General features: G+C 37.4%; 2 protein-coding genes across 2 annotated transcripts; one reads left to right on the top strand and one right to left on the bottom strand.

The window, feature by feature from the left end:
* The first annotated feature begins 10,080 nt into the window (after window positions 1-10,080).
* LOC127809406 (uncharacterized) lies at window positions 10,081-11,994 on the top strand. The gene is made up of 3 exons (XM_052348168.1): window positions 10,081-10,233; window positions 10,366-11,037; window positions 11,149-11,994. Exons 1-3 carry the CDS (start codon window positions 10,081-10,083, stop codon window positions 11,992-11,994), a joined length of 1,671 nt encoding a protein of 556 aa, XP_052204128.1.
* A 2,101-nt stretch (window positions 11,995-14,095) lies between these two features.
* On the bottom strand, window positions 14,096-23,757 carry LOC127809891 (oligopeptide transporter 4). Its single transcript, XM_052349048.1, has 6 exons — window positions 23,100-23,757; window positions 22,807-22,904; window positions 21,136-21,699; window positions 20,058-20,310; window positions 15,370-15,552; window positions 14,096-14,987 (listed from the first exon to the last, which is right to left on the bottom strand). The coding sequence occupies exons 1-6, from the start codon at window positions 23,655-23,657 to the stop codon at window positions 14,373-14,375; spliced, it is 2,271 nt and encodes a 756-aa protein (XP_052205008.1). The 5' UTR covers window positions 23,658-23,757; the 3' UTR covers window positions 14,096-14,372.
* Window positions 23,758-25,684: the final 1,927 nt, after the last annotated feature.

The raw sequence follows: 25,684 nt of genomic DNA, 5'->3' as shown, positions 1-25,684 counted from the left end.
TATATACACTTAGTGGGGTCCACAAACGAAAGTTCTTAAACTCTTCGGAATGATGCATCGGAGGAGGCCAGAGGGCTTGGAGGTCTTCGGGGGTAAAAGTGCCCGGATGAGTTTTGTTCGAGTAGGTCCAAAGGCTCTTCGGAGCCACCGGATGAACTAGGCCTAGAAGATTCTAGGAGGTTTTCGGGCTTATGAAGGCCAAGGCTTAACCATCCCAAAGACTTTTTTGGGGCTCCGAGGACATCTGTTTGGGAGATTCTCTGAGGATGTGCAAAACACTTAGAACCACTTAGAAATTTTTGAGATTCTCCGAGGGTATTCATTTATTGAAGTTAGTTTAAGGTGGGAAAATATAGTAACCCATGCCTTCTTTGACTTCTCCATGTTGTCTTTTGTTGTATCATATTTTTTGGTATATGAGAAAATGTGTTTGATGAAAAAACCATATGAAAATCTCATATTTCGAAATAAGTTTTTCATATTTCGAAACATGTATGATTAGTTTTTTGGCGCTAAAGGTCAAATGTTTTAAAAATTCATTTTTATCATATCATGTTTCGAAACTATGTTTCAATGTTTCAAAACATAAATCTAAAATGTTTATGTTCATATTCGAAATGCTCTTTAATATATTCGAATAAATTCAATTTTATGCATCATGTTTCGAAACATAGTTTCCATCTTCCGAAACATCAGTCTGACATGTTTCTAAACTTGTCTCGAGATGTATATTAAAAGGGGTTCAAGTTTTGCTTAGTCTATATGATGTATTTCGAAATCTATTTGAAATCTAAGCCTATGTTTCGAAACCGATTTAGTATATTTCGAAACCTCTGTCAGCAGAGTATCCTTCTTCAATATGTTTCTGAAGTATGTTTTGAAATCTACTTTTCATATTTTGAAACATCTGACTATGTCAAAAGAATTTCAAAAATCTGTCATGACTTTGCACTTTATTTGATAAGCTATTTTAAAAGTCTATTTTTGAAATTATACCCATATCCTGATGCTCAAATTTCAGATATGTTTTAAGTGGAGAATAAATTCAAATCATTTTATTTTTTAAAGAGAAGTCTTCCACTCATTTTTGTCTTTTGGTGCATATCTAGTTGTAAAGGCTGTATGTTTCGAAACATGTTATATGTGTTTCGAAACCTCTATGTAAAAATGTGTTGTTTCGAAACCTGATAAGTCTATTTCAAAACCTACTTTCTTATCTTATCTCTAACGGTTATAATTAGCCAAAAGTCTATCCATTTATTATATATATAAGCTTTTTGAAGACAAGAAGGCTCTCTCTCAAGCATACACAATTTTTTCACATCTACAAGAGATTTTTGCTACAAGCACAAGTGAACAAAGCTCTTCTAACGAACTCTCAAAGAAGTTCCTTTCAATCATTCCTTGGTGTGCATTGTGGTACAAACAGGAGAAACAAGCCAAATCCAAAGCTCTCATTTCTTCAAGCACTCCTCACTCCATACCAATAGGTTTGCTATAACTATTTGGTAAGGTGTTTTAAATTATATTCAAAATTGTTAGGTTGTAAAAGATAAGTATTATTTATCTTATTGTAAGGTTTGAGTTGAGCCCGTAAAAACTCAGTGTGTAAGATTTTAGGGTGAACCATGGTTAAACCCTTAGTGTTATTGATCGCTAGTAAAAGTGATTGTGGTTTGCAAATCCTTTAAGTGGGTAAGCTTGAAGGTAGTGGAGTAGGCGAGTGCCAAACCACTATAAATCTTGTGTGTACTTGATTTCTCGTCCCTACTTGTTGTTATTCTTGTTCATGTTCTTAAAAGATTCATTTTTGAAAATCTAAAAGAGTTTCATTATTTGTGAATCAGTGAGTGCTATTTCGAAACATACCTTAGTAGATTTCGAAACATACCTGCCAATAAGTTTGATTTCGAAACATACTCATCTATATTTTGAAACGTACTTAACAAAAAGGTTAGTTTCGAAACATACTTCCTCAAGTTTCGAAACATAGTATCCTGCAAGCCAAAGTTTTTTAAGTTATCGAAAAAATTACCCAAATCCCAATTCACCCCTCTCTTGGGATATACCTGCCATTATATAGAACTAACATCTTTGATAGTTTGAAGGTTGTCTTAAAGGATAAGTGGTTTGAGTTAAGGAGAAGCAGTTTGTTTTTTTATCTTTCCATGGACAAATGCTGTTGAACTTGGAAGTAATGGGTCTCCAATGTCATTTCCTATTTTTGAATATTTAGTGCAATCGAGCTCGAGGTCAAATTTTGGTCTGGTATCAACCTTTCCATGGTATTTTTCTTTGTCTAGGTGTGATGATTTCTTGATGCATCTTGGTATCGATTATATCATGGGGGCTTTGATTTTAGTATCTCATTCTCTGTTTAGTTTAGGTTTTCTTGAGGTTGTTCCTGTTAGGAAGGGTTGTTGTATCGCTGCTTCTAGTGGCCTTGCTTTTATGCATTAATATAATATATAATCTATCCTTCTTTCAAAAAAATAAAGAAGAAGATGTTATTCTCTCTTGCTGTTGTTTTTATTACAACTATTATGAGTGTTTTCCACAAACCACATTCTTAGCTATTTTGGAACTTTTGTCCTTATCTCTGTTTTTCGGTTCACCTACCCCCATTTTTTCTTTTTGAAATATATGTATTTTCTCCATTTATTTTTTATATGAGGTGAATTGACTATGTCGTAACTTTAACCTGCTTAATAATACTTAATTATTTGTCATTTGACTTTGGAGGTAATTGAGTGGGTTTATGACTACTGACAAGGTTCACAATTGTATGTCTGAATTCATTACAAAGAAGTAATGGTTTGGCGCCAATCAAATTATATTAGAATATTCTGTTGTTGAAGAAGATGATTTACTTGAATTTGGAAATAAGCACACTGGAGAGTTGTTCTAAGTTCCTACTCTGAAATTACTTACGTTGTATTTGTTCTTGTTAACTATATCAGCTTAGTTAGAATGTATCTTCCACTTCTTGGCCTTGGTAATGATCATGTTTGCTGATATTGTAACAACCCGCTCCCACTTACGGGCGCCACCGGTAAATAATCGACTGGATTACTCACCCGACAAATCACAACTGAAGGGTTGAACATATGTTTTAACAAGAAACGTCTTAGATGGGGACTAGGCTTCATCCTTCCCTTCATTCCACTCAGGAATCGGTCCTATCTCAAATAAGAAAACACAACGGACTGAGACCCAAAACCCGAGTGAGCTTCACCTTTCTTCAGCTCGCCTCATAGCAAGCCAAAGGTGACCCAGGCACAAAGCTAGCATAAAAAAAAAACACTTCGTTGAGTATTGGGGATTTATGAGAACATACCTCGTTGATCTTTACTCGGTTTGAACTTGGCTTCAACACTAAAGCCACATATACATCACGCAGACTCACAATCATCTATCACACTGTTAGGATTACAACAACTAGATACCTCTAGTGCTCAATACGCTTACATTCAAACACATGAATACATATAAGAAAATACAGGAGAATTCGCATCCACACATCTCGAGCAACGATGCTAGTTGCCCCAACAATCTCCCGGCACAATCCCTACTTGCATTTGGTCTTGCATCATCTACAACATGAGGTAAACCTCATGAGTCATAAAGACTCAGTAAGGGTGCAATGCATATAAATATGAATATAACCATGTTTATGTATGCCAAATGCATACAAATGAGGCTAGGCCCATTCATCCTCACAATCCACCAAGGTTTGAGGCATCAACCTATCAGCCCCCACAATACTAGTCCTCCATATGGCCATAGGTCCACTAGATCTCACATCACGCAAGTGATAACCACTACATGCAAATGTTTCATAAAAACATTATCAAACATATTTACCAACTTGTAGGCCACCTCCACATGGGGTCATCCCTTACCTGGCTCGAAGTCTTATCTCTGTCTCGACACGTACTCCAGCCTGAACCTCATACTCTTCTAGGATCACCGCCTCCCTGGTAAAACCTAGATGTAAACACACACAAACCCAACTCCATTAACATCCGAAATTCAATCAATGCCCTCAACTACGCTGTATACCACAAATCCACCCGACAACAACTCAACAAAAACAACCCCAACCTAGGGTTAAATCCAACCAATACTACACAATTCATTATCTCACATAATGAAAATATCTAGAAAATAATTAAATTAATTACCTTGATTAATCTAGAGAAGAAGTTCGGCCAATTGCCTACTCTGGCGTTACCTCTTTGGCTGTCATTTCAAGTTCAAAATCCCATTTTTTGAGCTTCCGGCATGCTCATCGAGCCCCAAATTAATTTTCAGAACTTTCCCTAAGTTTTCTGAAATTTTTCGAAACTTTTTCCTATTTCCAGATTTTCCTTTTTTTATTTTTTTTTCTTTTCTTTCTTTCTTCTTCCCGCGCGCGACTCCTGTTCATTGTCTTCAACCTCCAGCGCGCGCCCACGCAGCCAGTCATTGCCATTGCTCGCGCTACCATCGCCTTCGGCCATTAGTCGGCCACCTCCAACTGCCGCACAGCCGCCACCGAAACCGGCCTCCCCCGCCTTGGCCGTTGCTATCGCGAGCAGCCATGGTGGCTTCCTTCGTGCAGCCTGCACGCACCGCCACTGCCATCATCGCTGGCCGCTCAGGTGGCCATCGAAGCACCTAGGAAGCCACCGTGAGTTAGCTCCGCCTCCGACCTACACGAGCTCCACCGCGCGCGCCTCGCTACTTCGTCTACTGCTGCCTTCTTCTTCCATCATCAGCCATGGCAGCTGCAGCCATGGTCGATTGGCCCCTCTCTCTCGCTCCCTCATCACTCTCACTCTTTCTCGTGCATTGCTCTCTCTCTTGGCCATAGCTCCCTCGGCCTAACTCTCTCCTTCTCTCACGATATCTCCCTTCCGAAGGCTCTCATCCATTTCAATTTGTGAGACACACGAAGCTTCCTGGAAGCTTCCCTCGCCCACAACCTTATATATATATATATACCTACACTTACATATATTTACACATTGCCCCTCTAATGTACTCATAAATTCACTTGAGAATTTTTATATATTGCACTCGGGCCCTCCATGGTTTTAAATAATATCATCATACCACTTAGATTATTGATTTTCCCCAAAAATTAATATTCAACACTTACTCGGGAATATCGATTTTGTCCCTACGCCTACATGGGACCTTTATTCCACCCGAAAATGCCTAAGGGTTGTCTTACCCATTCGGGCTTATACCGAAATTATTCCAAAAATTATTCCCGATCGGACTGCTTCCAGCGTCATAAACCTCGCCTCGAAACGCTCATCAATCTCTTGCCCTCTTCCCTAGACATCCAAGTCCTGGGGCACTCCTTACTGTCAATTTGGAAATTTTATTAAATAATTTCTCAAAATCGACTTTCGAGCTTCCCGGACCACCCGAGGTCCTATGAAAATAATCAAAATTTATTTATTTTCAATACCATGTAATACTGAGTATTATAGATATTGCATGTGGATTGTGTAGGCGACAACTGCTAGATTCTTGGATGTTTTTTTCCCTCTGCTTGAGTCAAAATTCAGTTTTCGCTGGTTCTCTTGACAAACTTACTTCAGGAAGAAAAATCTAGTTGTTGGTTATTCTTACTTTTGAGATTAAAAGATTGGATTTTTGTTAAGCAATTGCTTTTTCATTTCAAGCCATGTATACTTGATTATTATCTCATCCCAAGAAGTTGGCCATCTTTTTTCCCTTTGTAGCTCAATTTCCATAGCACTTCAGGCATGGTTGTTTCCTTCTGCTTGTGAAACGGCTGTTATTCGATTGAGAAAGCACTTGTACAATCATGTCATCCACCAAGTTAGTTCAAGTCCTGCTAGCAAGTTTAGTAATCTATGCTAACATAGTGCATCCCATTGTTGGTGGAGAATCATTGTTCTTATCACTTCTGCATGCTTTCGAACTTAATAGCATTGAAATAGTTTATGTGTAAAGGTTTTTCATAGTAGCTGATGGAAGGTTTTTCACAGTGGCTGATGGTTGAAGGAAATAATATTTTTTTTTATGTTACACGCACCAGGGAACTGCTACGTAAGTTGGTAGAGCAAAGAGCTGTAGTTGGGTTAAACCAACAACTAATCCTTAAGTGGTTGGTTTGAATTTGGTAGGTCGAATCCTTTAGCTTATTTATAGGTTGTCTAATTGAAAGGTACAACAAGTAAAGCAATAGAGTATAACACTTAACAAATATATGTAATCTACTATTATTGATATGCATCTGGGGTTGTGACAATTCCCCCCTCTTTGAGAGAGTTCTTGTCCCAAGAACTCGTAGCTTCTGGCCTTGGTCTTCATCGAATCCCTATATTCGTTATATGATTTATCCGTCTTTCTTTCTCCTTTTAGGTCTCTTCCTCTTTACATTTATTTCTTTCTCTTTTCTTTTCCCTACAAATGTAAAATGTATCCCTCAAAGGTCTTCATATAGCAATTATGCCTATAAGTTGTAACAATAAGCAGTTCGGGTGCAACCTCCTCTTCCATCTTCTTCCAAACCTTATGTCTGTTTGGTCCGCTTAAATTGTTCTTTCTTTTCCAAAACCAATACCATGAACTATTTGATACCTACTTTAACCCAAGTCATGGACTCCTTAGTCGGAATGAAAGGTAAAGGAAAAATATCATTAGAAAACCATTCCTCCCAATAGAAGTTCTAGCGAAAGAATGCCTTTCCACAACCTTCGGCATTTTCCTTTGGTCTAAGTCCTCGATGAATACATGTCCACAACTTTCGTCTTCTTCCTTCTCCGCTACTTGTTCTATTGTGGCAAGACATATCATTTTCAAAGGAAGACCTCAGCACATCGTTTAGACCATTAATGAATTTCAATACAAAAACACGACTAATTAAAGGTTGGGTGGGAATTGAGCATCCGTGACCTCAATTCCTCAAACCTGACCCGATAATCCATTACAGATCCTTCTTAATTTAGGTTATCGAGCTCTTGGTTGCAACTCTCATCTCCAACTTGATTTAGGGAAGTAGATTATTCCTTAGAAATTACAAGGTTATTCTTCCTAACAATAATTTCTTCTTCTTGAGGTTTGATAGTGGAATGTTGATTACATGGATGAGGAGAGTATAGATTTTTAAATATCTCAAGTATTGATCTATTTTCTAGAATAATCAGATCAGAATAGTCTTTCGAGAAAAAAAAATAAGTAGGAAGTCTAACCTGTAAAGCATTAAATGTTCTCAGCGACTCTTAAAACAACTAATCAATTCAAAGCATGAGAGAAACCTATAAATACTAGCCCAATGATGCACTAAGAAAGGTTATCAAGCAACAAAGAGTTTTAAGTGTTCTCATCCTTGATTCAAGTGCTCAATCTTTCAATTTTTCTCTTAAAAAAGGCTATACATATCATTTTAACATTTTGTTAGAGCCTTTTTATAATTCTTAGAGAGACATTGTAACTGAGAGGTTTAACTCTTCTCAATTGTAATCTCTGTGTATTTCGTAGTGGTTTTGCTAGAGGGCTTACTTATTTACAAGTAGGAGATTGTAATTTCCTAGTCAGTTACTAGAGAACCTACTTGATTTCAAGTAGGAGGTTTTAATAGATTTGAAAAATCTCTAATGAGTTGTTGGGGGAGTGGACATAGTTGGGTTGTTGAACCACAATAAATCTTTGTGTCTATTTCATTATTTGCTTTCAATTTTTAAAGCTTTACAAATCTTGATCCATACTCGATGTTTCGTTGCACTAAAACCAATTTTCAAGAAAAAAGTTTGTAAAAACTCAATTTACTTTTAAACACCTAATCCCTCTCTTGGGTGTGTGGTGACATAAGTATGCTAATCCAACATTGGCATCCAACACTAAGGTGAGTATTCGAGTACTTTGTCATTATGGAAATTAAGTTTAGTGCCATAGGATTCATTGATTCCACCACCAACCATGTTATCATTCCTCTCCATTCGTGGTAATGTATGAATGCCTTTATAAGTGGTATATTCACACATAAGCTTCATGTGCTAATGAGAAATTAAATACAAAACTTTAATGCATTTCGATGACTTTTCTCCATTAGGATGTTTTGATGAAGGGAATATAGAATTAATCTTAATGTGTTATTCTAGGATTTCGTGGACTAACTGAAGTATCCATAAGTGTACTTAAAGTACACTTGAACATGTTTGAATAGCATCCTAAGTGTTCACACGTGTCAATCGAGCAACATATAGAATAAGCTTAAATTAAAGCATTAGTCTAGGAGACAACATAACGTTAATTGAGTAATTATCTCAAGATTTAAGATTTAACATTAGGGGGGGATCTTTATTATTTCTCAAATGTTAAGTTAGTAAAACTTTTGAGTGTTAAATTTACAGAATCAGCCGTTGAGTGTTAAACTTTTGAGTGTTAAATTTAAGTTAGCAAACAACTGAGAGTATGCATATTGTAATGTCAATAGTTTAAAATAGTCGGTCAACAGTATTGAATAATCTGTCGACAATTATAAAGAATAATAAATATCAAATCTAGTTGTTTCAAAAACAACCGACTGTTTTGAAGAACCAGTTGACAGTTTTTCATCGGATTAAAACATTAATTGATTTTTTTACTATTTTCAAGCTATTTTGTTTGTCTTGATTTTTCTTGCATTTTTCAAACTATTTTGACATACAAGGACACTAAGAGAAAGGGAGAGAAAATATATGTGAGTATATTTTTGTGATGTTAAAATTTTTAACATATGTGAAATAATGATAAAGGAGAAAACGTAATTAGGGTTGTAAAATTAGAGAAGAATTTTTATTATTTCTCAAATCTTAGGAATGTCCCTATTTCTTTATCAAATCTCAAGGGCGTTGACTGTAATTTATTATTTTTAAATAAGATTATTTGTAATTTTTATTATTAAATATATATATATTTGACTTAAATTTTAAAATATTTTACAATATTTGTAACTATATTTGAAAATGAAAATTTATATAAAAAATCTTTTTTTATAACTAAAATATTATCTTTTAAAAAATAAAGGTAATAAATATATCCTGGAAAATAAATCTTATTTTTTGTTAAAAGACAAAGATAAATGGATTTATTTTGAAGATGAAGATATGTCTTTTGAAATTAAAAAAATATTTATTCTATTAGGGTTGAATTAGGGTTGGATTACTTTTGTAGAAACAAGGTAATATTTGCATAGAAATAGAATTTTATTAAGAAAAATAATTTTCTAATATTATTGACTTAAAGCAATTGCCTACTGTCAGAAGAGGTATCATTAAGATTTAAGAATGTGAGGGAGGCTAAACGCAAAGCATTGCCTACTGTAATGAATGGTTTATATTTTATAATAATAATAAAAAAATTAAAACAATTTATATTAAAAAAATAATAATAGATTAACGATTTCTCTCATGGATATACATACAATTAATAATAGATTTATTTATATGAGAAAAAAATTATAGTATTTTCATGAAATTTAATAATTTAAAATAATTTTATCCAAAAAAAATAATTAATAATTGATGAGGAGAACGCCCTCGGTCCCATAATTACGCAAGACGAATATCTAACAGCGGTCAAAAGATACACAGCAGACAAGCATCGCCACGTCAATCAGATAAGCACCCAATAGAGAAACCCCCGAGACCTCAGGAACAGGCTAACCCACCGAAGATCACGGAGGTAACAGTTATCTCGAACTCCTCGGAGACGGAGGCTATCGCGAAACCCTTATCGGGAAAGTCCCGAAGAAGGCGGGAGGAAGATCCCGAAGATCCCTCATGATCCCTATCCCAAGAAAAGGTAAGAGAAGAAGGTGGGGGATTCTTCTCATTATCATCAATTAACATAGTTTAAAAGGGACAAGGAACCCTAGATCAAAGGACTAACTTAATCATCGGAGATCGACCGGGGAGCAAGCCCCGTCTCCATTGCAGGTACATTCAAGTGGCAAGAAGGGAACGTGCGGCTACCACTTCCGAAAATCCTTCATCAATTGGTGCCCACCGTGGGGCGACATTCTTCCCTTCTGTCTTTCCAGTGTAGCGGACAATCTTGCCTTTTTCTCAACCATGAATGGCAACCAGAAGACAGCCGTCTAGGGCCGCGGGGGGCAACCCCGTTCCAAAACCGAGTCAGCAGAACCCTCCCCGAAGCCCGCCGGGGAGGGCTCGGAGTCCGGAGGGCCCTCCGCCTCCTCCTGATCGAATAGCACTTCTGGAGGGTCAAGTACAACGATTGACGGAGTTACTCATGGGTTTTCTAGATGGCCAGCATCAGCAAGCCCAGCACTCTCGGGCGGAAGAAAGGCGCGAGCCCCCAAGAGAAGAGGAATCCTATTGACGGGACGAGAATCCGCAGAGGCCAGGGCCAGATGACGGCGAGGCGGCCGAGTCTCTTGACTTGTCGTTTGTGCAGCAACGGCAAGAAAGAAGATTGCGGCAGTTGGAGGAGGAGATGGCCGCCCTAAAGCCAAGGACCGGAGAGGCTCAGGGACCAAGGATAAATCAGCCCCTTGGCCCAGAGATCATGGCGGCCATACCACCAGAACGTCTCCGTATCCCGGCCATTAAGCCCTACGCAGGGACCTCCGACCCGATGGATCACCTGGATCTCTTTACCTCGCATATGATGGTACAGGACGCCTCAAACGCGATGTGGTGTAGAGTTTTCTTGGCCACTCTGGAGGGGCACGCACGGGCGTGGTACTCAAACCTGGCTCATCACTCCATCGTAAGTTTTGCGCAACTCCGGAGCAGCTTTCTGGCGCACTTTGCACCTCTCCGAAGACACCGAAGGTCCACCATGGCCTTGGTGAGTATGAAGCAAAACCAAGGAGAGCCCTTGAAGGATTTCGTTTCACGATTTAATATGGAAGCCCTGAGCATTGAGAACTTTGACCACAATGTTGCTATGGTGGCATTCCAGAACGCCCTGAGGCCCGGCCCTTTCGCCCAATCATTAGCCAAAACGCCTCCGAGCGCGTTCACGGACATATTGGGCCGAGCCACGAAGTACATAAATGCCGAGGAGGTCATGCAGGCTAAGAGGGCGGAGCATGTGGAGAAGAAGGATAAAAAGAAGCATCCTGAGGAAAGGAGGAGTGACGACCGAAGGGAAAAACATCGCCCTCGGTGGGATTAGGCGGGTTTCACTCCTCTGAACGCCCTGAGGGCAGAAATCCTGGCTACTATTGAGGGAAAAGATTATTTGAAAAAGCCTCGACCGATGAAGGCACCATCTGACAAAAGGAACAGAAGTAAATATTGCCGATTCCACCGAGATCATGGTCATGACACGGAGGAGTGTCACCAATTAAAGGAGGAGATTCAGGAACTTATCAATCGGGGTTTCCTGAGGAGCTACGTGGCAAAAACAGGTGATTCTCAGGGGAGAAAGGATCGACGGTCGCGATCGAGAAGCCCCCCCAAGAGAGACCGCATGGAGGATCGAAATCGGGCCCAGCGGGAGAGATCACAGCGAAGAGAAGATGATCATCCTCAGCCTTCGATATTCCACACACTCGCAGCAGGGGAGGTCCTAGTCATGAAGGACGAAAAAAGTAATGCGACCCGGCTGAAAAGATTGAGGAACGTGGATCCAATCTCTTTTTCAGATAGCGACCTCCCGGGGTACCCGACTCGAAATGACCCACTGGTGATAACAGCTGAACTCGGGAAGTGGGAACTTCGGCGGATCCTTGTGGATCCAGGAAGCTCTTCAGAAATCTTGTATCGGCAAGCCTTCTTAGGCATGGGGTATGAAATGACACAGTTAAGGGCAGCGAGGGTCCCTTTGGTGGGATTTGATGGTGAAGCCGTATATTCAGAAGGGATTATTCAACTCCCGTTGACGGTAGGGAGAGGTTCCCGAACTTCTCGTGTTATGCTAGATATCCTGGTAGCAGACGTGCCTTCGGCTTACAACATGATTCTGGGAAGATCGGGTCTCAATGCCCTTCGAGCCATCCCAAACACACATTATCTCTGACTGCGGATGTAGGCATCAAGACCGAACCGCGGAGACAAAATATGAACATTATTTCTAATTGCGGACGTAGGCATTTCGCCGAACCGCGAAAATAAAATATGGATATTCTTTAAAATCTTGTCATCAACTACAAATCCAAGCCAGCATGTGCAAACGAAGACCAAAGGGGACCACCCCTACTAATTAAGGCACCAGTTCGGAGGCTACGAACCTTCGCCAAATGAAGACCAAAAGGCATCAGTTCGGAGGCTACGAACCTCCGCCAAATGAAGACCAAAGGGGACCACCCCTACTAATTAAGGTACCAGTTCAGAGGCTACGAACCTCCGCCAAATGAAGACCAGAGAGGACCACCCCTACTAATTAAGGTACCAGTTCGGAGGCTACGAACCTCCGTCAAATGAAGACCAAAGGGGACCACCCCTACTAATTAAGGCACCAGTTCGAAGATTACGAACCTCCGCCAAACGAAGACCAAAGGGGACCATAGCCTCGGCCAATGGCCCCGAAGGCAAGGCACGCGGCCTCGACTAACACAGCTTCGGCCAATGGCCCCGAAGGCAAGGCACGCAGCCTCGAACAACACAGCTTCGGCCAAACGGCCCCGAAGATAAGGCAAGCGGCCTCGGCCCCCACAGCCTTAGCCAGCGGCCCCCGAAGATGAGGAATGCGGCCTCGACTAGCATAGCCTCGGTCCTAGGCCAAAAATAACAATAAAAATATATATATGTACTAATTTAAGAGCTGGCCCCTTTTCTACTACAGGAAAATTCTCGAACGTCACTATCACCTCGAGCGACCTAATCACCCTTTGCATGGGAAGACTGAAAAGGCATCGGGAGACTTAAGAAGCGAATTCAACATCCAAGACTGCTAACCCAAATTTTTAGCAGAATTTTTTTACAGAGGCTCAGAAAAACAATGATGACTACTCCTTCAGCTACTCAAACTCCTCGCTCGATCAGCTCAAGGAGTGAGGGGCAAGTGATGAGGGAATATTTATAGGGGGCAATTTTACTGTGCTACCCCTAGAGGTTACTATTAACTTGGAGCCATGTGTGCTAGTAAAGGCCAATGGGCGATCGCCACGTGTCAAGACTTAGGAGCTCCTCTTATCTTTATAATATTTATTATGATTTTGAACTGGAAAGAGATAAAGAGGAAGATTAAGTCAACCAATGATATCTTTAAATATCTCAAGAATTATCTCTATTAGGGAAGATTATCTTTTCTCCCCATGGAAAGGGGATCGACATCTCTTTTTGAAATATATCTTATCTCCTAAGGGAAAGGCTAACGGACATCTATAAATAGAGGACAACCTCTACAGGTATGGGATCTAACTCCGAAGGGACTCATATATTATTTTTCCATTACTATTATACTCCTCAAAAATCCTATGAACTGACTTGAGCGTCGGAGGGATCACGGGGAGCAAGTCCCCACCATTTTTGCAGGTACTTGGTTCAAGACAGAAGAAGGTGATCGGCTCCGCATCATCACATATAGCTTTCTTACTTTCTACTGTATTGGTTTCAAGGAATACAGTACAATCCACATGCCAAGGATGCATCTAATAATCTGTTGATGCATGCATCTAAGCATCTGCAAGAATGCAAAAGAGCTGAGCCAAGTTGGGCACATAAAAGTTCAGATTTGTTTACTAAGAATTTTATAGAATTCAAAATCAAGTCGAAGCTTGAGTTGAGTTCAAAAAATGAGGCTTGACCTTCTTTTTTTGAAAAACTTGTTGAGCTGGAGATCAAGTTCAAGGTCAACTTATTTACATTAAACAAGATTTAAATAAATTTCAAACAGAATTTAAGTGAGTTTCATATAAGTTTTTTTTATAAATTTTAAATTTAGAGGTCATTATACACTTCATTTTAAGCTTGTTTATATTGAACATATAAAATTAGTGTGTTTTAATATATCTTTAAACCTTGAATAATATATGTAATACAACAAAAAATTTTAATTATAAAAAATACACATTATTTTAAAATATATTCCAAACGAGCTTTTAAACGGGTTTGTAAACAAGCTTATAAGAGAGCTTATAAATAAGTTATGAATGAATTTGTTCACAAGTCCAAAGGCGTCAAGCATTTTGAAGTTTAACATATTAATTTAATTAAATAAGCAAGCTTAGAGTAGTCTAAGCTTTAAGCAGTTTCACTTGAAGACTTACCCACAAACAGTCATTTGTGGCAGCATTCATGACTGGAACGACGAGAAGCCTAAATCCCATTTGTGGTGAAATTCATATGAAATACACACCACTCTAATGCAGTGCCCTTTTTTCCAGCCGTCACATACTTGCTTCCTTGTCCTGTGCAAATTTTGAACTGGGGAATATATATCATACAATCATTTCATCATTCCACTGGGCAACTGTCTACGACTATGTCCTTGGCTATTGGACAGGTTGCTAAGTCACAATGTTCGCCATTTGTACCCCACCAAGTTAATCCTTTATTCTCCATGCCAAGTGAGAAATACAGCAATACAGCCGTGAAAGCCACCCCTGCATCAAGAGCTGCTGAGAGTATATAATTGTACCTCTGCCACCAGTGTTTCCGGTAACGGAAAATGAAAAAATTGAAAATTGTTCCGACTATGACCCAGGCATTGTAATTTAATGGGGTTGCTGCTGGCATGTAAGCTGTTGCTCCCAAAAGGACTGGAAGGTTAACAAGTGGAATCCAGTTCTGGTTGGGAAATGCCTTATGGAAAAGCCAAACTATAATTGGTCCCACAGCACCACCAAGAAAAAACCAATTCATAGCACCGTAGTTTCCCAGTCTTCCAAAAATCCGTTGAGGCCCTACCAGACCCCATATAACAGATGCATCAAAGAAGACCCGATCACCAGGGCACGTCCAAGGACTGTCGGGTGGAAGCAAAGTGTCCTGACATATGTTCTTAACAGAGTTGAGCAGCCACCATGCCACCGCGATGTTTATAGTACCGGCAATAATGGTTCCTATGAACTATAAATTAGATGTGCAAAACAAGAAATATCAGACCTGAACTGAAAGAAAAGTCAGGACTGGCTTTTGAAAGAACAATAGTAAAACAGACATGTTAAATTTGGCCAGTATGCATGCCTCTGCCATAATAACTTTTCAGGGGCAAAGTATTTCTGTTAGGCCCACACTATTTCTTGATCTAAGACTAAGAGGATGTCAATTATTATGTATCTATTTGGTCCTCTCTGGACACACATGAAGGTGAATTATGAACAAATAATTTGTACTTTGCTTTTTTTTTTTCCCTAGAAAAACATAGATATGGGTAGATCTCAGTTTTAGGAAAAATGTGTGCATTAACTGAATTCATACTTACCAAAGAATAAAAGGAAAATTAATTTACCTGAACCAAGAACATTGATCTTGGAGGGATCTTCATGTAATGTCCCAGCTTGAAATCACTGAGGAAAGAGACAGCCTGAGCCATGCTCATACAACCATAGGTTTTGAAGCATACGTTAGCTATTGGTCTTCCTGGATATATGATGCCCATAACATACTCGGTGACTATGTTCAGCCCTGGTGTCTGTATAGCACATTAGAGCAGAAGGGGATAGGACATCAAAGTTACATTGATGATAGGAAAACTCTGCTAAAGATTTGAAGGATAAAAGAAAATGGTGCGATAACATGAACTTCAAATTTTGAAGACAAATCACGGAGTTTTTGAAGAACAACCACCTAAAACAAATTAGGATTTAAGTTTATTTTACATTTTCCTGTATAAATATACGATGATGGAGAGAAATGCTCTTGGTTGATGATATTGATTGTACAAACATATTGATTTTGTCCTCTTCTCTCATGCAGTACCTGTCTGTTGTTTCTTTGCCTCTCCTTTGTCGCTCTTCTTTTTCTCTTCTCCCTTGGTTACTTTTTTTCCCTCATCATTTTCTTCTTCTTTTGTCAAATTTCAGAGAAGAAAGGGATTTAAATTTGCTTATGTACAAGTCAAGCATCTACATTAAGTCCCTGGTGCATGTTACTTGCAGATGATATTATTTTAATGGATAAGACAAAATAATACTTGAATATCAAGCTCAAATTATGGAAGGCTCCTTAGAATCTAAATGCTTTAAGTTGAGTAGGTCGAAAACTAAATATTTAGAATATAAATTTAGTAAAAATAGAAGTATGGGTGATATTGTTATGAGACTTAAAGATTAATTAATTATTTTTAAAATAAAATAAATATAGATATATCAAATCAATTTGTTTGAAAAAGAGGAGTTTATTCAGAATATTACACATAAATGATTAAATTGAAAAGTGCATAAGTATTTTACACAATCACAGAATTCCTTCAAAGCTAAAAGGCAGTTTAGCTTTTGCGCAATCATAAAATTCCTTCAGGGCAGTTTTATTGGATAACAATATGACTATCTTTGTGTACCTCTCAAAATGTTGCGAATTAAATATTAATAGATGCAAAATATAAATTTAAATAAGATGAAATGATGACTATAAGATCATATAAAAAAATAAAATTAGATACGAGATTATATGTAATAATATTATAGTGATACTCATAAATATAAGATATGCATGAAATGATTAAGATAGTTTATACATACGAAGAAAAGACTAATAAATGGACATGTGAGACAAGAGGATAGAATAAAAGCTATTTGTAATAGAAGAGGTCATGAAAAATAAATAACATGATGCCAAGCATTGCATGAATAATAGCTTTCTATTTATTTGATCTTCTATAAAGCCTATATGATTAATAACAAATATAAGCATCTCCCACTAAGTTATTTTGAGCCCCCAAATGATTTTTTTTTTATATGATCATACCATGTTAATCACATCTCACATGTCTTTTCTTTAATTAGAGTCATTCCTATCTTTTTACGAATAACATGATAATTAATTTTAACATGATAATTATGTCTCACATGTCTTTTCTTGTATTATCACATATCTATCTTAATATTATTGTCACAGTTACACTTATAGTTTGCACATATTAATGTTTCATTACACATCAATATGTACCATACAACAAAGTTGGCTTATAACCATTATAAATTTTTCTTTTAGATTTAGTGAAATCTTGGGATTTATGTCTCCTTGTAGACGTTCCACACCATCAAGCCCCAACGGAGGTTGCAGGAGGTAAATCAAAGAACTTGATAGTCCTTGGTTTCGATCCCAGAACAACACTCTAATCATGATAGAATAGAAAGAGAATCGCCAAGACCTCTAGGCTATGCCCTTGGGGGTAGCTTTAGTGAAATCTTACTACTACACAAAACGCCAAAAGCTATTTTTCATGTTAATCATCTTGCCTTTAGTTGATTAATCTAATATATTTAGACTGATTTTTTTCTTAGTATAACTTGATCTTCTAATTTTTCCATAAATTAGCCACACTTATATTTTTACTAAATATGCATTTCATATATTCATTTTTTACTCTTTTATTTAAAAACCTTTAAATTTTAAAGTATTCCTCTATATTTCAAACATTCATGTTTTCTTTTATCCCTTTCACCAGTAATATGTCATCTACAAATAACATATACTATGCCACATTTGCTTGATGAATCTGTTCAATGAGTTCATCATTTTTAGGGCTAATAGGTAAGAACTTAATGTAAATCTTTGATATAATCATAAGGAAAACGCCTCAATATCTCCCCACATTTTAACACATATTTACTCCACAATACATGTCATTAGTAACTTGTATATAAGCAATTCGACAATTCAAACTCATTTCTTCTCTAAAACTCTCTTTTAAGATTTCTTTAAAAACTTTGTTACAATGTCTTTCTAAGATCTACAAACATTATATGTAAATTATTTTTTTTATCTTTATATATTTCTGTAGGTGTTTCACACATATATAGCTTTTGTGGTTGACTTACCACACACATAATTATCAAAGGCGCACCTAAACGCAAGGTTCCAAAGAGGGCACCTCAGCATGGCTCGAGTGAGGCGCATGCCTCCACCATGTAGGTACCTTGTGAGCCTATATGCTGTCAGTTTTTTTTAAGTTTATTAATCAATTTTTTGTTATAATAAGGAAAAAATACTTAATATCAGAGAAGGTTAAATATAAAGTCTGAACATAAAACCCTAATATAAACCCAAATGCTAACCTCTTTCTCTTCTCATAAACTCCATTAAAATAATCACCCCAAATGTCATCTCATAACCTCTTCTCATAGAACCCTAAACCCAAAACTTGAGAAAAACACTGAAGGAGAAGGGAGAAATGGAAAAGGGATTGAAACCCCATCAAATATCAGCATACTTGGTGTATGCGCAGCACATCTAAAATTTTGAAAGAATGCTTTACGTTAAATATTACTTGTGATTTTGACATAGACTATGTTTTGTTATGTTGGACTATGATTTAACAATTCTTTATGTTAAGACTATGATTTGTTATGTTTGCAAATTCTCTCATTTTATTTGCTCGTCATTTTATAAATTTGTCTCTTGTTTTGAAGCTTGCATTTGACATGGTGCTCCATGTTGATGTTGACTGTCGATGTCTAGATTTGTAGTGCTTTTTTAAAATAATATTAGTTTTTTTTTTTAAAGAAAAATGCATTAGAAATGAAAAAAAAAATTAATGTGCAATTATAGTTATTAGTTTAGTTGTTATTATACTAATATAGTAGTAGTTATTTGTTATTTATGATTTTATTGATTTGTATTTATCTCTTTATAGGTAAATAGTGAAAAAAATGATGTATGAATATTTTTATACAAATTTGAAATTAACGTGCACCTCACATCTAAAAAGTCCATGCCTCACACCTCAGGCTCAAAGCCCCTTTGCACTAAGGTGCGCCTTGCACCTTTGACAGCCATGACCACAAATGAAACCAAATTGTTCTTCCAACGCCTTGATTTCTCTTCTCAATATTTGTTTAATCACTTGCACCCAAAATTTCATAATGTGACTCATTAATTTGATTTATTCATAATTTCTACAACTTTGAACATCTTTATCCTTGTAAATGGATACACACTAAAGTATTCATACTCCACTCGTATGTCATCCTATTTTATTTAAGTACCACATTAAATAGTTTTATTAACCAAGAAATACCCTCTTCTTCCATGCACCTCATGAGTTCTATTGTTATATTATCTAGTTTAGTTGTTTTATTATTTTTCAAGTTTTTTAATACTTATTTTATTTTGTTTGGACATATGTCTATGGATCATGTAATTTCTATTTTTTTAAAAGTTATTAAGATGACTCAACATAATACTTATTCTCTACCTACATTAAATAACTTTGAGAAATATTTTTTCCATCTCTTCTTGCTAGCCCCCACGTTTACTAGTACCTTTTGTTTTGGGTTTTTGTGCACTACACTTGACTTATATCCCTTGTTTTTCTCTCTATTGCTTTAGGTAGTTAATATACATCTCTTTCTTCATCTTTTATATATTGTTAGTATAAATTTTCTTCAACTTTTAGGTATGGTTATTTAGGTTTTCTTTATTGCCACATACATGTAAAGTCTTGTAGCAAACCTCTATTAGTTTCGATTTTCTATTACACCTCTTCATTTTGCCATCAAGGATCTTTTTGATTTGAGACTTCTCCTTTTGACTCTCTTCGAGCCATTTTTGTTGTATTTGAATGACAGCCATTTCAGCCTCTATTTGGTTAAGTCTCTCCCATACATATTTTGATTCTGTCCTCCTCTCTCAGAACCTGCCTGCCTCCCTTTTGTCACTCTTTGTTTCTCTTCTTCCTCCCTGTTTCTGTTTTTTTCCTTCCATATTCTCTCCAAATCTCTTCTTCTTCTTTGTCGATTTTCTTCTTGTCTCTTGTTTTAGTTTTACTGTTGGATTATTCCTACCTGGAATGGTAATTTTTAGTTCTTGACAAAGGTGCCTGGAATGTTCACTAATAGAAATGAGCTCATGTTCAGCTGCTGCATGTGAACATGGCGGTTCAAATGTTGACTAGTAAATGAGCCCACATGTACTTCTCATGCTGCAAAATAAGTATAGACAAGGAGGAGCAACAAATGCCTGCTCAAGGTATACCTGATTTGTTGTAGCAGTTATGATGCTAACTGGAAGTGTGAAGATAAGGGCGATAAGGCAAGCAAATAGGAGTCCCCACCATGGCATCTGAACCTGATTGTTCAAGAAAATGCAGAGGATGAGGGAGACCACAACTGTCACTCCTAGCATCATATAAAACCACCAGGAAGGTATGTCCTCGTATTTCCTCATCAATCTTGTATGGATATCCTCCTTACCCTTGTATGAAGCCCTGAATCGGTCACAGATCTCCCTGTAGAGAGTATGATTACCTGAGTGTATTTCTTATACAATTTGCAAGACATGCAGAAATTGGATATCAAGGTGCTCTTTTTCTTCAATGATGATATGTAGGCACAAATGCATTTGTGTATAAATAGATAAAGTTTTTCTAATTTTCTTGTTAGTTTAGAGAGCATTCTAAGCATGTTCCTTTTTAGTCAAAAATAAGTGACTAATGGAAGCCTCTGTTTGTTTTGACATAAAATATTTTACATTAAAAATGAGTTTAAACGCGATATATTTTACAGAATTATTTTTCATTTATTTTTTAGTGTCTGGTTTGCTGTAAAAATAATTTTTGTTATTTGCATAAATAAATATTGTTAAAAAATGAGCTATAATTATGTATGTATGTATGTATGTATGTATATGTGTGTGTGCGCGCGCGTGCGCGCGCATGTGCATATGTGATCGAGCATGTTTTGATGGAAGGAAAAAACATTTCAGTTTTGATGTTTAAAAAATAAAAAAAAAGTCAGTCTTACTGGAATTCATTTGGTCTCATTTTTCCTCTCTTTGTGTAAAACCTTATACTTTACATAGTTTTTGTCATCCAAACACCAGAAAACATGTAAAATATATGAATTGCACCAGACAGTACACAGACATTTTCTACGTTCTTATTATCATTTTTTTAAAAAGTAGATTTTGTGATAATAATAATAATAATAATAATAATAATAATAATAATAATAATAATAATAATATATTATTAATAATATATTATTATTATTATTATTATTATTATTATTATTATTATTATTATTATTATATCTTTGGGTAAGGAATATTTTACCTTCCATAGAAGAAGCCAACATGTGTAAGAGTAGCTGCGATTGTAGCAAAACCAAAACCATAAAAGAGAGCAAAAAACGTGCTTAGATGGATCCTCCCTTGCTCCACATACCGAACTAAATCTATCTCAAACTTGTCATTCACAATAGCTGATATGTTGTACGTCTGACCCTGAGCTGTGAACAAGTGGGAGGAGAAGATGGGAAACCTTTGAGCACCAAACAAATCTAGGCCCCAGTAGGCCATGGGTGTCACAATGTAGATGATCAAAGCATAGCCGATGAAAACATTGACAATGGCAAAGAAAGGGCATGTGAGGGGGCTGAGCAAGAAGGAAGCAACGGCAGTCCAGTCAAGTGTAATGGCTCCAAGTCCAAGACCCCTCATTCCTGATCCAATTTGCTGGGCCGTAACCGACTTGGAGAAAGCCCAGCAGACCCACGAGATGCTTGTGAGTGTTGAGAAGAGGTACCCCGGGACCAGATACCAGGAAAAGCTGCAAACGAGGGCAATTAGGAAGAACTTTGCTCTTGACATGCGCTCCTCATCTTTTTCATGCAAGGCCCTGCAAAATTCACGTAAAACATTTCTCTTTTTTGGTAAGTAACCGATAGTGAAGGTCGACATGTACCACCAGTACTACCTTGGTGCCGTAGTTATACCGCGATTCAGGAAGTTTGTTAATGGAAGGTTTGTCCTTAAGTGAATGATAGCCTCTGGTGCATGATGTTCTAATCTAATTGCTGTGATCTAAGGTTGTGATTTGTGAATATACCCGTTCCTTACTACTTAAGGTTAAGGCAGAGCAGGCCATAAAACAGAACGCACTGATTGGAAGAATTCTTAGCCCCACCGATCGACACAATTTTGGAATTAGGACTTATGGAAGGAAAGGAAAAAGATAATAAAATGAATGTTACTTTTATGAAATCCTAGTTCTAAAATGGAGGGTTAGTTGTTGGGCACGTAATCTGTACTTCTAGAAGAACTCTAACGCAAACATTTTAAGCCTTCAGGATTGAGTTTGTTGCCGTTAGAATTGCCTACCAATGTTCTTCACACTGCATAAATAAACAAAATTTGATGTAGTATGAAGAAATCAGTGGTTCAAACAAGGGCGGACTAAAGAATCTGTCGCTTTATTTTTGTCTAGGTAATAGGAGATAAAATTTCAAATAATTAATGAATTTTAAATAATTTACATCTCATACACAATTTAATATTTTTCATAAAAAAATTATATTTCATGCGCTAAAAACTATAATCACCTTAAAAAATGCTAAATATATAAACAAATATATATCTCATACTATAATCGTTGGAGTTTAAATTTGAAATATTAAGTAATTTTAATTTAATAATTTTTATCTATTTATAAAATTTAATATGACTTTTAAATGTGAAGTTGAAATTAAACTATTAAAAGTTTTAGTTTTTAAATTTTTAATAAAATTTTATTTTACAAGTGGAATTTACATATTTAAAAATATTTTTATATCTTAAATATTAATTAATTAAAATACTTTTAACGTCTAGATTCTATGTTTCTATGTAAGTCTCCTCCTCTTAAATCGGGTCTTCCGTCGAGGAAAAATCATATTAGGTGGGTGCCAAGCGCGCGCAGAGTACATGTGATACGTCATGTATTATCTCGGCGGAGATGGTGGCTTACCGGAAAAGAGAGACCTGAACAAGAGTGCTCGGCCACCACATGTGCGCCGGCTCCACCACAAACTTCCTCAACAGCCCCGCCCAGCCATATCCCAAGACCTACAAACGCAATATTGATATATTAAATTCCTAGTACTCACCTCGCTTAATTGCTGGATAGCTAGGTCATTAATTCAAAACAATTTCTTTCTTGCCAGTGCAGTGCCACAACAAATGATTTATTAAATTAAAACTTCAAATAATTAAGAATATATAATTTTTAACAAATTAAAAGGAGGCTCCTTGATTAATTACCTGGGTAGTGATGATGAGAAGCCAACCGGCCAGAAACGAGATGTTCCTGCGATAAAAAGCTTTGACGATGGTGACGATACCGACGGCATAGGCAGAGCCACCGCCAAAAGCACTTCCGGCATTAGCAAATACAGAGATGAGTACATGCTCCTTCATGTTAAAGGGTCCAGGGTTGAGAGTGAGAGAGGTGGATCCGAAGCCAGGTAGCCGGAACCTGGCTGCAGGAAGGACGGCGTGCAAGAAGTGGCCCACGGGGAGGGCGGCTACTTGGACGGTGATTTGGGTAATAATCAGTGGTTCCGTCCGGTAAAAGAAGAATTGGTTGAGGAAAGAAAGGAGGGCACAGGATAGGATGCCCAGGAACCACATCCGGAAGGTCCATACGGGTAGGCTGGGGTCGTCGGTGTTCGTCACAGTGAGCCGGACTTGTTCGATGGGCGACAAGTCTTGCTCCTCCTCCACCTCCACCTCCAAGTCGCCGCCGCAAGCGGTGGAGCATGGCCGAGTTTTTATGATCTCATTCTCTGGACCCATACCCATATGGGAGGGAGGGGGCATAGGAGAGACAAATTAAGGATAAGCTGATGAGAACTCAACTGAGTGTAGCGTACAGGGTGTAACTGGTACCATGGTCTTGATAGGTGAGAAAGATTCGACGGCCCCCCATCTCTCCGTCGTCTATATATGATTATGATTGTGATGATCTGTGCCTTTAGATTTCCTATCATTTTTTAATTGGCCAACCAGCCTCCCTGATGTGATGGGTTATCGGTGCGGTTGGATAGACCACACGAAAATATCCTTCAAATCTTAAAGTCTCTGCTTCGATGTAGTAAAGATATATAATTCATTAAAATAAATAATAGAAGAAATTATTTTTATGAATAAATATCTTCTTCTTGTAAGAAATAATTCAATGAAAAAATCTCAGAGCGTCTAAAACTTTATTTAGGGTATATATCAAGCATCACAAAAGAAACCCGAATAAAAAACAAACATCTTAATCTAAATTTCCAATTAAGATAATACATTCCTCTCAATGTAATGAATAAATAAACATGCTAGAGGAAACTTTCAATAAATTCACACTTTCAATCTTAAAATCATGAATCACACTTTGTCTCACCTCTCTTGGCATTATTAGGCTTTTTTACATTAATGTCAACATTTTATGATATATGAGCACAAGAAATTGGGTAGTCATCTCGACGGCAACATGCATGTCATTAGCGATGGCAGGTTAGGTGGGCTGATTTGTCAGAAGATAATGATAAGTTGTTGGAACAAGTTATGTGTCCTCAATCTCTCATGCTGAAGATTGATGTCAGTGTATAACTCCAAAAGTATGAGGCATGGACAAGTGATCTGCATGGACAAGTGATCTGTTCTCTTAAGTAGTGGGTGCAAATAATCGAGTCAATGCTCACCCTATCCCAAAAGGTGAATTGCTCACCCCAGGTAAGTCAATGCTCACCTTACTCAAGCAACAGGTTATCCTAGGCGAGTAAACTCCCAATTTGTTCCCTTGAATAGTTTGAGAAATAAATCAAACTACTCGAGCACTGAAAGATTACAGTCAAGGAAAAATGCAAAATGTTCATTCAAATGAAGACATTAGTCAGATGGACAAATGAAGACATTAATTAGATGGACATTCGTCAGATGTACATAAAGCATTTACAGAGCAAAACGAAGGAATCCCCCAAAACTCTTGGTCGATCGAGACACTCTCTCTTCTTCCTCTTTTACTCATCTGTCACTTCAATTCCCGATGTGAGAAATAAATAACAGATCTAGATGGCTGGGATTCAATTCCATAAAAGTAAGATGAGTGACCAAGATTTGGCCGTGCAACACGATTAATATTCCAATAGAAAGTCAACCAGGAACCTAATGGAGAAAGGGAATGGTTGTCGCGTTGCCATCTTGCAGGTGCCACATGGCAGCCTGTGGTTGCCAAACATGGCCATCCAATCCCTTAATCCAAACGGCTTCATTTGATGCTTCACCAAATAACAATCTCCACCAAGCATCAAACTACAGGTGAACTCACACTCTCATATTCGTGCAACATACTTCAATTCTCACATTCACTACTCGTGTTAGTTGTTTGATTAACCAACTTCGACATGCAGCAAGTCCAAGCAATGCTTGAACTTGGTTGCAGTCAGTACCTTTGTTCCCATATCAGTTGGGTTATCTTTTGTAGGCACCTTCTGAATATTCACAATGTCATTAGTTATCAAATCTCTTACATAATGATACCTTACATCTACATGTTTTGTTCATTCAAGATACGCCATATTCTTGGATAGATGAATTGCACTTTGGTTGTCTAAAAATACCACCACTTTGCTTTGAAGCAAATGGATCTCTTTTAAAAGGCCTTGAAGCCACACGATCTCTTTGAAAGCGTTAGTCACGACCACATATTTTGCCTCAGTGGAAGACAGAGTAATCAGAGGCTGCAACTGGGACTTTCAGCTAATATAATTTTCACCCAAGGTGAAAAAGAAGGCAGTAATAGACTTCCTTGAATCTTTATCCCTTGCAAAATTAGAGTCTATAAATCCCACAAGATCAAG

The sequence above is a fragment of the Diospyros lotus genome, chromosome 9, assembly GCF_014633365.1.
Source record: "Diospyros lotus cultivar Yz01 chromosome 9, ASM1463336v1, whole genome shotgun sequence".
NCBI lineage: Eukaryota > Viridiplantae > Streptophyta > Magnoliopsida > Ericales > Ebenaceae > Diospyros > Diospyros lotus.
The sequence above is the reverse complement of the archived record's forward strand: the minus strand, read 5'-3'. Positions and strand labels throughout refer to the sequence as shown.

Bases quoted from the DNA above. Each gene is read 5' to 3' on its own strand.
- LOC127809891 (XM_052349048.1), bottom strand. From the start codon at position 23,657: ATGCCCCCTCCCTCCCATATGGGTATGGGTCCAGAGAATGAGATCATA. The intron at 21,700-22,806 runs GTAAGCCACCAT...TGAATTTTGCAG, and splicing joins GTTCAGGTCTCTCTTTTCCG to GGCCTTGCATGAAAAAGATG. The intron at 15,553-20,057 runs GTATACCTTGAG...TGTGCTATACAG, and splicing joins TAACTGCTACAACAAATCAG to ACACCAGGGCTGAACATAGT.
- LOC127809406 (XM_052348168.1), top strand. From the start codon at position 10,081: ATGGCAACCAGAAGACAGCCGTCTAGGGCCGCGGGGGGCAACCCCGTT. The intron at 10,234-10,365 runs GTACAACGATTG...GAGAATCCGCAG, and splicing joins TAGCACTTCTGGAGGGTCAA to AGGCCAGGGCCAGATGACGG. The intron at 11,038-11,148 runs GTCATGCAGGCT...CGGTGGGATTAG, and splicing joins AGTACATAAATGCCGAGGAG to GCGGGTTTCACTCCTCTGAA.